General features: G+C 41.5%; 2 protein-coding genes across 2 annotated transcripts in view; one reads left to right on the top strand and one right to left on the bottom strand.

The window, feature by feature from the left end:
• The window catches only part of TMEM255B (transmembrane protein 255B), a 59,641-nt gene extending 57,153 nt beyond the window's left edge, over window positions 1-2,488 (bottom strand). Inside the window, exon 1 of the mRNA XM_083610984.1 lies at window positions 2,347-2,488. Within this exon, the coding sequence (XP_083467110.1) occupies window positions 2,347-2,356 (10 nt within the window). The 5' untranslated portion in view covers window positions 2,357-2,488. The remainder of the gene's footprint in view (window positions 1-2,346) is intronic.
• A 3,210-nt stretch (window positions 2,489-5,698) lies between these two features.
• Window positions 5,699-12,623, top strand: ATP4B (ATPase H+/K+ transporting subunit beta). Its single transcript, XM_083611032.1, has 7 exons — window positions 5,699-5,832; window positions 7,593-7,721; window positions 8,797-8,910; window positions 9,256-9,455; window positions 10,073-10,129; window positions 11,500-11,589; window positions 11,673-12,623. The coding sequence occupies exons 1-7, from the start codon at window positions 5,721-5,723 to the stop codon at window positions 11,832-11,834; spliced, it is 864 nt and encodes a 287-aa protein (XP_083467158.1). The 5' UTR covers window positions 5,699-5,720; the 3' UTR covers window positions 11,835-12,623.
• The last annotated feature ends 55 nt before the right edge of the window (window positions 12,624-12,678 follow it).

Genomic DNA, 12,678 nt, shown 5'->3' with positions numbered 1-12,678 from the left:
AGAAAGAGGGGAAGCCATTTTCCTTGAACTATTTTCCCCAGTGTAACCTTTACAAGCTGCTGTTTGCCTTGTTTAGAAAAACACATCTATATGTCTCCCCCAAAGAGAGTAAAACAGCTGCTTTGGGGTGGGGGTATACAACAAGAAAGACGCTCCCCAAGCACCACACTCCAGATCTCGCTTCCCTATTCCGTTATAGCTGCTTTAAAGAAGCATTTTAAAGAGAGAGATCTCATCGAGTTTATAAATTTATACAAATAAATAAATAGTGGGGAATAAATTAGGAAGAAAGGGCAATCTCCATTTTCTATTGAAATTCTAACCGGAAACATCTAATATAACATAATTATGTATGAACTAAAACTCACAAAACAGTAGTAGTGGACTATGCAGAAATGGGAAAGCTGACAGTGAAATTAAGAGATAAAAATGATGAACTTTTTATAGAAGAATGGAGGCCTTCCATGGACTATTTAAAAAAAAATATTACATTCAAATGAAATTGCGGACAGAACTCAAGATAAAAGAAGCGGGAGAAAAATGACAAATAACTGTAACAGATAAACTTTTTGTGGTAGATAAAATATAATGCAGTAGAAAAGGTTTGAGTAAAAAAAACACGGTGGAAGTGAGGGTGGGAAGTCAATTTATGAAACAATGTACTTACTTGATTTCAAGGTTATTGTGAAATGGTTTGAAATTTTTAACTAAAAAATTACAGTGGTACCTCGGGTTAAGTACTTAATTCATTCCAGAGGTCCGTACTTAACCTGAAACTGTTCTTAAGCTGAAGCACCACTTTAGCTAATGGGGCCTCCTGCTGCTGCTGCACCACCGGAGCACGATTTCTGTTCTCATCCTGAAGCAAAGTTCTTAACCTGAAGCTCTATTTCTGGGTTAGCGGAGTCTGTAACCTGAAGTATCTGTAACCTGAAGCATATGTAACATGAGGTACCACTGTATATACAACCCCCCCCCCATAAAACTCACAAAACAGTGAACTTCTGAATTTCACAGTTTTCCTCAGGTTTGATGGTCAACATACACACATCCGGGGGGTGGGGTGGGAACATATAAGAACACATCCGGGGGGGGGCGTATAGGAAGAGCCCGCTGGATGAGGCCTATGGCCCATTTAGTCCAGCATCCTGTTCTCACAATGGCCAACCACAAATACCTGTGTGAAATCTGGAAGACACAAGAACTCTCCCCTCCTGCCGTTTCCAGCAATTGATATTCAGAAGCGCTATTGCCTCTGACAAGTAACGTGTTGAGAAAAAATATATGGTTGCCAGTAGGTTATACTAATGTCCCATCTGCAATTGTTACAGTCTTAAGATTCAGATTTTTTTATTTTTTATTTTTTATAGACTCAACAGGTTTTTACTAAAGCTTGCTGGTACCAGGAACCTGTTGGAAATATGACTGCCAGTCGTCCTTCAGATTTGTCTCTAGCACCAGCTGAAATTCGCCACAAGGTGTTGTAGGAGAGAGCAGAAGGAAAAGCATGGTAGTCTTTTATATATTAGCAAAGCAGGAGATTGTTACATGATGCACTACGCAGAAAAAACAATGGAAGCCAAACTTGCCTGGTGTTTGGAAAAGCACTGCCTTCCGTCCTGACTTAGGCAAACTTTGTACTGGGTTTCTGCTAGAACTTGGTTCTACTACCATTTTTCTATACACGGGGCTGCCTTGGAAAGCAATTTGGAAAAGTACAGCTGCTCTGTCTTCTGCATCTGTGTCTGAACAGTTTCCAGGCCCCGGAGCAATTCAAAGTGCTGAGTCTGACCGAGCTGCGGGAGGCAGTGGAAGACAGGGGTGCCTGGCGTGCTCTGGTCCATGGGGTCACGAAGAGTCGGACACGACTAAACGACTAAACAACAACAACCTTTAAATCCCCAAACTCTTTGGGGCCAGGTTGCCTGAAGGATTGTCTCTTCCCATACCTACTTGCCTGACCTTTTAAGATGTCCATCAGAGACTCTTCTCTGGCTCGTGCAGGCAAATGTTGTCAACTCTTTGCAGTATTGGTGCTCTGGTTATGGAATGACATTCCTGGAAAGGCTTGTCTGGCTGGCACTACATTGATGTTCCTGTTATTTTTACATAGCAGTGCTGACAGCTGCCTTAATCTTCACAGAGGGCGTACAAAGAGGGTCTTCATTTGTTCCCTGGGGGTAAGTTACAACATTGATGCGTGTCTTGGACCCAGTTCAGGTGGTAGGAATGACTGAGACAATATGATCACACTCACCCATGTACCGTTCTGATTTTGCAACACTAGGAAAATCTAGCAGGAGCAAATATTAGATTAGTTTATTTAGCGATTTATTTATTTTTTACCTTCTCTCATCTCCTAGAATCCCTGTGTTAACCTTCAAAAGGGAGGTTTGGCTGTCCTTCATCTCACTGGTGAGCCCAAGGGCAATAAAGCCACCTGGAAAGTAAACAGCATGTTCAAATAATTTTAAAAGTACAACAAAGAAATATTGTGTGCAAAACACCTAAGAGCCATGAGTCTTTGAGTGTGCACACACAAGATATTTTCCTCTTAGGCAAGAAGCAGAACTGAAACTCTCATGGAAGGACAACAAACAGTTCAAATGAGGACTGAAGTTGGAAGAGCAACACTGAATGAGGAAGACCACAAGTTTAGAAAAAGGGTCTTTATATACTGAAGAATACCAGGGGCAGAGTCTAACAAGAGACAGAATAAATATATTCCAGGGTCCTGCAATTACTTTGACTATACAGTGGAACCAACAACAGGGCAAATACTTGCCAGAGATAGAGAGAACCCCAGAGGTCTTTTCTATTGACACATTACCACAGAGATTCGCCCATGCTACATCTCTACACTACAGTAAAAGATGTGCAGGTAGTATGCAGCCCAAATACTTCTATGGAACATGAGATGGAAGTGTGTTTGGTCGGCGGTTCGAATCCCCACGACGGGGTGAGCTCCCGTTGCTCGGTCCCTGCTCCTGCCCACCTAGCAGTTCGAAAGCATGTCAAAAGTGCAAGTAGATAAATAGGTACCGCTCCAGCGGGAAGGTAGACAGCGTTTCTGGGCACTGCTCTGGTTCGCCAGAAGCGGCTTAGTCATGCTGGCCACATGACCCGGAAGCTGTATGCCGGCTCCCTCAGCCAATAAAGCGAGATGAGCGCCGCAACCCCAGAGTCGGCCACAACTGGACCTAATGGTCAGGGGTCCCTTTACCTTTTACCTCCATAAGGTAAAAGCAGAATTCCCATTCACAGGGATATAGTGTGGGCATCTTGCTGTCTTATCCACCTGGCGGGCAAAATATAGTCTAGTGGCCAATGTTGTCCCTTCCCCTTCCGTGACTCTTCATAGTTCCCCTCATCTCATTTTGAAACAGGTGCTTTTCACAACCATTTTAACATTGTGTGTGTGTATGTAACACCAATTTTGAATCTGTGGTCATGCATGTCTTTTTAAAAAAATGTTAAGTCATGCTATTCCACCTTAGTGCGATTGCACAACCCTACAAATTATTTTTGAAAGGGAATGCAGCCCTACATCCAAGATATTTCGGGTTCTCATCCACCTTTGACAATGAGGTCTCTTGGTGGGTTCCAACTATGTAGAAATACAATACTGAAAACAGTTAAAACAGATTACAGCAGACATAGGCAAACTCGGCCCTCCAGATGTTTTGGGACTACAACTTCCATCATCCCTAGCTAGCAGGACCAGTAGTCAGGGATGATGGGAATTGTAGCCCCAAAACATCTGGAGGGCTGAGTTTGCCTATGCCAGGATTACAGTCACCAGAACAAGGTGGGTCAGAGACGCCTAACATCAAGTTGCATCTGTTTGCCCCTGTGCTTCAAGGTTATTTCATCTCTCTGGCTTGGAGAATACTGGGCAGTTATTAACAGGCTGCTGGAAGTCTGCTGCTGCCCTGGATGTTCTGGTAGAAAGAGAAGTCCAATGTCAAATGCTTAAGTAAACACTGGTGAAGGGCACAGGCTGCTACCCCAAAATAAACAGTGTCTGGTTACTGTGATTTACTTGCCCCTTTGAACCATCTGTTGAAGTGGAACCAGGCTTTCCTATGAACTCACACATGCATTTCATTGAGACCTGATTTCTTGACCCATTAAAGCACAGAATTAAATCCTTATTGGTTGTATAGCAAATACATATTTTTGCCAGTCTCTCACTTGATTGGCTTTGGGTTGGACCCTGAGAAAGACCCACAAAAGCAACATCTGTGAAATCCTAAAAAAAAGTTGTCCTAACTGCCTTCTTCCTCCAAAAGACGCTTCTCGTGGGGGGTTAGGGGACCCTGGGCTATGATGTCTCTGAGGTTCTTTTTTTTTAAAATAAATTTTTATTAATTTTCCAACATATATTAAAACACAATACAACTGACAACACATAAACAAACAAACATATAAACACGTATAATTTCATAGCCTCTTTTCCTTAAACCTTGTTTCAACGACTTCCCCATACCTCCCTTTTCTGCATCCCTGTTTTAAACTTTTCCAGCAACCCCTAATTTCAACTACTTATAATTCACTTTCTTTAATCCTTTTTCTCTTACCCAATTATTTATCACTGCAATTCTGTTTTACATTACCCATGACATTTTAGCACTCATTAATTTTACAACAGTTCTTAAGATAAACTTTAAATTTCTTCCAATCTTCTTCCACCGTCTCTTTCCCTTGGTCGCGGATTCTGCCAGTCATCTCAGCCAGTCCCATATAGTCTATCACCTTCGTCTGCCACTATCTATCACCTTCGTCTGCCACTCTACCAGCGTGGGTAGTTCTTGTGTCTTCCAATACTTTGCTAAAAGAACTCTTGCTGCTGTTGTAGCATACATAAAGAACGTCCTGTCTTTCCTTGACACCAATTGGCCCACCATGCCCAGGAGAAAGGCCTCTGGTTTCTTATGAAAGGTACACTTGAGGCAACATCTGTGAGTTAGAAGTTCCATTCACAGAAGTTGCATCGGCCTGAACCTATAATGTCTCTGAGGTTCAGGCCGATGCAACTTCTGTGAATGGAACTTCTAACTCACAGATGTTGCCTCTGCTCTATTTTGGAGATCTGCCTTCACCCTCAGCTTGCCTCATTCAACTGGGTTTCCCAATTCTTAGGGGAGCTTTTAAGTGTGTTGGGTGCCTGGGAAGTCTGAGAATGCGTTTCCACTGGTCTCTTTCTGCACTTTTCTCAGGATCCAACCCACTGGGAGGCAGAAAAAGGCCCATCTGTTTCTGAGGCTGCAAATGAAACTGAATAATCATTGTAATGCTTGTCCAGCCTAGTAGCACCTGCACAAACCTGTTGACCGAGGAAGGAGGAGCTCAAGCAGAGCAACCACAACGTTGTGGGTTATCAAGGGCAGTGAAATTTTATCCGCTGCGATAACGTCTATCGTGTTGAACGTACCACAAGTTCTGTGCAAAATACGCAACACCAAGGAGGGAGAGAAAAGGACATTTGATAATTACGTTTTCCATGCCCAACTGAACGTTTTGCTTATCAACAGTTGTTTTAACAGAACGATAGTTACTGGGGGTGAATATATGCCGTTATCAGCTTCTGATGATGATGGATATTAATCTGTGTAACCTTCAGGCTAAAAGGGTATAAAACCAAAATGGTTACCTGATCAACTCTTTGGGCAGCAGCTGAACAGCTTGTTTTCTGAAGGAGCTCCTGGTTTTCAGCAAAGATGGCAACTTTAAATGAAAAGAAGACATGCAGCCAAAGAATGGAGAACTTCCAGCGTTTCTTATGGAATCCGGAAACAGGGCAGTTAATGGGAAGAACCTTGATTAACTGGGGTATGTGGCCAAACACACAGAAGAGAATGTCGTTCAGGCATTTTTGTGCTGTTGGGATTTGGTAATTTGCATTATTTCTGTATGATTAAACGTCTTAAGTTGACAAGATGCTTCCTATATAACTGTGTTACTTGCTACAAGCCTGGAGAATCCACAAACTACTTTTTTAAAAATACCGATTTGCAAATTTGTTGACTTTAGCATGAAACACTCATTTCCCTTTTATTTAAAATAGCTTACAAGGAAGCAATTTGCTCTGCAACAGACTAACAAAACCCAGAACTCCTACTAGACAAGCACAGAAATGCCAGTTTGTGGCAGAAACAATAGAAGGAACATGACTTTTATTCTTTTTGATGTGGATCCAAAGAACCACATAACTAGTTCTGTGAATCCAAGGGAGTTTTTCCACAGCAGCCCTGAGTGCTGGGTGCAAACCTCTTTAAGAAACTAAGGGGAGTTTCAAAAGCGGTTTGTAATATGGCACAGGGGTCTGCTCTTCAACGGAAAGCTGCTAAGATTGTGTTCAAAGTGCATGCAATGGGTTAGACGCACCTAAATTAGCTCACTGGATCTGGTCTGTCTTCAGAGGGTGCCGTTACATATATATATATGTATTTTTAAAAGTCTCTGAAGTACAGCTAATGGAAAATTTAATTTCAAACACCTTTATCCCTTTCTTCAATCATAAGCCACAGCAGCTTACAAATGCCATTGATAAGATGTTCAATTTATTGGTTATTATTCTGTGACTAATTTCAATATATGCTACTTGTATTTCATTAGATTTCGTAGGTGGGCTTATCCACACTTTCCTTTCTCCTCCATTCTTCCCAGGCATGACTTGTGCTCAGTGTCCAATTACCTTTTTTCTTCTTCTCCAGAGCTTTGCCCATGAAAACTCCCTCTTTAAAGCTCAATTGGACCAAAATGCAATTCATGGTAAACTTGAATGGATGTTTGCTCCAATTGAGAGCTAAAAAGCAGATTTTCACGGGAAAAGCTCCAGGGCAAAAAAAAACTTTGGACACAGAGCTTTTAAGTGCAGAACTGGACCTGGAAAGAGCACCGCTAAAGTGTGGATAAGCCTGGTGCACACACACGTGTGTGCACACAAAATTTATGCTCCAGCTCAACATGCGTTTTTACTTTGTGATGTGAAACAGCAAATTGCATTTTTGCCCATTAGACTTCAACAGCGACATACTCATTGTCCCTTTATTCTTTTGAGAGTATAAATTTTAAACAGTACATTTCTCTGTAAGTTTGCACTGAAGACCTCCACAACATCCTTACTCGGTAGTTGACGCAATTAACTTTAGTTGTGCGGTATACGTTGTAATTCTTATTATGGGAAATTTAGAAAGTTCTCAACTCGTAATTTCAGTGCTGGGATATTTATTTCAGTGCATCCAACCCTATGAAAGCCAAATGGTATTGAATTTCCAGCTTCTACTGATGATCTTCAAAGCAGCAACTGTAGTCAGCTTCCCCAAATCACCCCGTTGAGTGTAGCATTCTCCTGAATCACAGTGCTACAAAAATCTGTGCTCCTTTTCTAGCACTAGAATGCTTAACCGGGAGATTAAGAAGCTCCTGTGCTGAAATGCCTTAAAACTACTATTATAAATATTTCACCTAACTGTTGTCATGTACTTGGTTGCTGCTATGATTAGTTACTGAACCAGAACAGGTTGCCTCATAAGAGTAATGAATATCATGCTTTTAAAAAGTTTAACTTAATTTTTTTCCCTTAATAGTTTGGATCAGTCTTTACTATGTTGCATTCTATGTGGTAATGACTGGGCTGTTTGCACTTGCTATATATTCTTTAATGAAGACACTCAATCCGTATACACCGGACTACCAAGATCGATTAAAATCACCAGGTACTTAACACATTCCTGCCCATTCTGTTACAAGTTGTGCTATACACACTCACTGCATAAATCAACTTATCGACACATAACATGATGGTTTGAGTTCTAATGAAGTATAGCCTGGTGCTTAAGAGTTTTAGGAGCAGGGATGGGGAATCTGTGGTACTCTAGTTGTTGCTGAACTTTAACTCCCTTTAGCGCTAGCTAGGATGGTTAATGGCTACCACTTGGAAGGCTACAGCTTCATTTGTTTTAGAGGTAAAACTGATGGAATGATATAGTTGTACCTTGGATGTTTTGGCTCCCAAATGCCACAAACCCGGAGGTGATTGTTCCGGTTTGCAAATGTTCTTTTTGAACCCGAATGCCCGGCAGGGCTTCTCAGTGGCTGCAGGAGCTTCCTACAGCCAATCAGAAGCTGCAATTTGGTTTTCAAACATTTTGGAAGATGAACAGACTTGCGGAATGGATTCCATTCAACTTCCAAGGTATGACTGTACTGTATTTACTCAAATTTAACGCGCCATCAAATCTAATGTGCACCCTGATTTTCGTGACGTAATTTTGCCAAAAGAGGTGCGTGTTACATTTGAGTAAATATGGTAGCTTATAGAAGCTTACTTTTCTTGACAATATACCATGGCACAGAAGCCACAGAATTGAAGCTTATATCTGAGTTTTCCTTCCTTTAATCCCAGGTTATATTTTGTTTAAGCAGCAAGTAAGGCCCTAACAACCAGTTAAATGAATCATGTGGTTTGCCCTTGAATGCATAACTTTAACCATCCCCTTTTCCCAATTGAGGATTAAAGTGTGTGCGGGGGGGGGGGGGACCCTCTGAGATGACAAAGAACTCTTTGCTAAGATTCGGTTCTCAAACCAAGAAATGTCACAAATAGGCTCACTACAGGACTAATGTAACTGAGGTCAAACATTTCTGATTTCTAGTAACCTGATTGTTGGAAATGGAGACTTTCAATTTATACTTATTACTTCAATTATTAAAACTAAACTGAGATAAACTGCCTGTAATGGGATCCTTCTCTCTTCCTCACCTGTATATTAAACTGCACTCTCCATGAAGGCGTGACATTACGACCAGATGTGTATGGAGAAAAAGGACTGGAAATTTATTACAATATTTCTGACCCGGACTCCTGGGAACGTTATGTTAAAACTCTTCACAGCTTTCTTTCAGGTAAAGTATGTGGGAAAATATCACAATAAAGGTGGCCTGAAGTACAGTAGAAGGACATCACTTTGAAATAGAGTTGCATGGGGTCACCTTGAGTTGGGTTTGAATGCAGAAAGGTAACTCTTGTATGTATTTCTGGATGAACTAGGAAACATTTTCCAAGTTTCTCTAAACAATATCAAGAGACAGCAGGATTGTACAATCATTAGAGGCAATGTTATTTTAAGAAGAAAGCACAATTATTCTCTTACAAAAACAATGGCAAGAGGTAACCTGGAACAGAAGGTGCTCCAAAAGAAAGCAATAGAAATTGATTTCCCCCCTACTTTTTCTATCAATAATATACAGCTTACAACGAAACTGCACAGCATGCCAACGAGAACTGTACTAAGGGAAAATACTATTTTCAAGAATCTTTTGATGCTCCACACCACACAAAATATTCCTGCAAATTTACACAAGATATGCTTCAAAACTGCTCTGGTCTGGCGGATTCTAATTTTGGTTTTCCAGAAGGAAGCCCTTGCTTAATAATAAAAATGAACAGAGTAAGTACTTAAACAGGTATTTAAAAGAATAATTTATTATCTCAAACATTATTGAGTTCAAACCTGGAAACAAAGGGAGGCAACTTATAACTACCTGAAGCCTTATTTGATCTGTAGTGTTCTGAAGGACTAATAGGCATGAACTGAAAAGGTCTTATTTTAACAGCAGAATCTCATCCAACAAGGGATATAAAGAAACACAAATGTAGCTTTGTTGACCCATAAGGGAAAGGAAGTCTTAAAATTGACAGTTGGGAAATACCAACTGAAATGTCATGAAATACTGGGAAGTTTTCGTGTTCTTCAGAACTCTTATTCACAAAAGTTGTTTAGCTGGTCCTAATAAAAAGTATTGCCCACCCAAGAAGACGACTCCCAATATCCTAGGGAAAGGAAAACAAGATTGGGAATAAGGTGCCAAGTGTAAGAAAGCAGGATAGTTATAACTGGTATAGCACAAGGACTTAAACCAACAGCTGAGACAAGCATCCCAGCGCAAGTGGGATCTTCTTTTCCATCCCTGCACCTGAACTTTCCAGGTCCATGACAAATAAATTAAAAAAAATTCAAAGCTACTTTTGTTTCGGTGGTTAACATGAAAAATTATTACCTCACAGATTATAAATTTTCTCCCTGGCAATGGCACTGCACCAAGAGTGAACTGCACAACACTGGTAAGAATATATTGCCCAATGTTCTTGTATTGAAATTATTTCCATTTAGCTAATACACAGTAAAAATGTACCGTATTTTTCGCCCTATAGGACGCACTTTTTCCACTCCAAAAATGAAGGGGAAATCTGTGTGCGTCCTATGGGGCGAATACAGGCTTTCGCTGAAGCTTGGAGAGCAAGAGGGGTCGGTGCGCACCGACCCCTCTCGCTCTCCAGGCTTCAGGAAGCTATCAGCAAGCCTGGGGAGCCCGCAGGAGTTCCCGCAGGGCTCCCTAGGCTGCGGATAGTAGCCTGCCGCTCGGCACGCAGGGCGCCCTGAAGCAGAGCACCCCGCGCGCCGGGCAGATATCCGCAGCGTGGGGAGCCCTGCGGATAGCAGCCTGCCGCCCGGCGCGCAGGGCGCCCTGAAGCAGACATCGGACAGCCCCACAAGCTCGGGGGACAGCGGGGAGGCGCAGCGCCGCCATCCCGCTGTTCCTCGACCTGGTTTGGAGGCTGGCGCTAGGGAGAAGCTCGGGGGACAGCGGGGAGGCGGAGCGCCACCATACTGCTGTTCCCCGACCTGGTTTTGGGGGGGAAATAAAGGGAAATTTTTTTCTTTATTTCCCCCCAAAAAAACTAGGTGCGTCCTATGGGACGAAAAATACGGTATGTACGTCTATCCAGAAGTCTTACTAGAGCTCAACGGCTCAAGCTTGCAAAGGGCCACAGTCTTACGGCTCCAACTTCATGTTATACAGAGAAGCACGTTACCAAAATGCCAGTGGTTTCTTCTTTTTCTGCTACCCAAAGCCATTTCAGGATGGAGGCAATTTGGAGAAGAGTGCTTCACTGTTACCCTGCTTCCCTATCATCACCTGAGCCACGAGGTCAAAAACCTCATAAGGTTTCAAAAACATATTTACTTTACAAACACATAGCTAGGGCTTCCGTTATGTCCCTCAATGAAACATTTGGAAGCCATTCTGTACTTGCCAATGTCTGAGAATCAGTCGAAGAACTGAAGCTAAACATTTTGATATTATGCCTGGATAGCTCAATTGGTTAGAGCGTGGTGTTGATAATACCAAAGTTGCAGGTTCAAGGCCTATATGGGACAGCTGCATATTCCTACACTGCAGGTGGTTGGGGCTAGAGATAACCCTCAGCGTCCCTTCCAATTCTATAATTCTATGTTGTCATCTAATAACGGTGGAGGGAGTTCCTACTTTCACCTCAGACTGAATCTTATTTTCAAGTAGTGCTCTTACGCTCACAACATGCAAACTGCACTAGTGAAGTATGGCTACGTAACATACCTAAAGCACAAAGCAACTTGTAATTAGAGAGAAAGTGCTAGTCCTAACACTTGCCTTGCCTATGATCAACAGGATGATGCCAGTCCGCTGGAGGTAGATTATTATCCTACAAATGGTACTTTTGCCCTTCACTACTTCCCATATTATGGACTGAAAGCACAGGTATGGTTTTTTTGACCATGTTCACTTTGACTTTCACAGATACTTTAAATGGAAGGATCTAACGCTGTACACTTTCATTTTAGCCTACCTACAGCAATCCATTGGTGGCAGTGAAGCTTCTCAAAATGCCCATAAACAAAGAAGTAGTCATTGTATGTAGAGTTAATGGTACTGGAATTACTTCAGATAACCCTCACGACCCGTACGAAGGAAAAGTGGAATTCAAAGTCAGGATACAAAATTGAGCAACGCGAGTGCCGAGCTCGTTGAGGATAACTCCTTGTTGTTTGGAACCTTCATCCAGGACAGCAGAAATGGATTAAGTCACACTGTTGGTTGTCAAATGTATTATTGTTTTACGACAGCAGAAAAATGAACAATCCAGAATTCCAGCAATGGATTACTCAACTCAATTCCTCACTCGTAATACATGACCCAGATGCTAACAAGTCGTATGGCAAGTCTACACCAACGCTTATGCGTAACTGTTTATTATACACCTGTAATTTGAAAAACGAACAAAACCTATGAATGCTAATCCACACCTCTCCCCCTTTTCCCACTCAAAAGCTTTTTTTAAAAAAAGTTCATTTTTGTTTTGTATTTGTTGAATTGATACAAACAAATAATTTAATAATTGCTTGAACAGTCATTAACACGCTGTATAATATTTTAGTGTATGGTTTCCATTTGAATGTCTGCAGTTTGATACAAAACTTCTATTGTGTACTGACAGAGGGCAACTACGTAAAAACTTTTGGAAGACGCAAAGCCATTCGAAAACAAGTCACTACTGTAATATTCAACTGTACAAAACTTACTTTCAATGTCTGTTGCATACAAATGCTTTATCGCAGATGCTAATGTGATTTCCACTCACTCCCTGAAAAGGCCAAGCTGGATACTAAATTTACTAAACACAATGTAAGAAATGTTACCTAATGAAAACATGTTGGTGTCATTTCAATAGATACGTTTAAAACTACCTAATGTAAATGTGTGTGATGCAAAAAAATTAAATAGTAATAAAACTATTATTTGTGGCACTGTTCATGCAATACACTTTGGTACAGGTTGAAAGCTACTTTG

This window comes from Podarcis filfolensis, assembly GCF_964270895.1.
Source record: "Podarcis filfolensis genome assembly, chromosome: 4".
Taxonomy (NCBI): domain Eukaryota; kingdom Metazoa; phylum Chordata; class Lepidosauria; order Squamata; family Lacertidae; genus Podarcis; species Podarcis filfolensis.
Note: the sequence above shows the minus strand (reverse complement) of the source record. Positions and strands in the feature narration are given on the sequence as shown.

Bases quoted from the DNA above. Each gene is read 5' to 3' on its own strand.
- ATP4B (XM_083611032.1), top strand. From the start codon at position 5,721: ATGGCAACTTTAAATGAAAAGAAGACATGCAGCCAAAGAATGGAGAAC. The intron at 10,130-11,499 runs GTAAGAATATAT...TATGATCAACAG, and splicing joins GAGTGAACTGCACAACACTG to GATGATGCCAGTCCGCTGGA. The intron at 11,590-11,672 runs GTATGGTTTTTT...CTTTCATTTTAG, and splicing joins ATTATGGACTGAAAGCACAG to CCTACCTACAGCAATCCATT.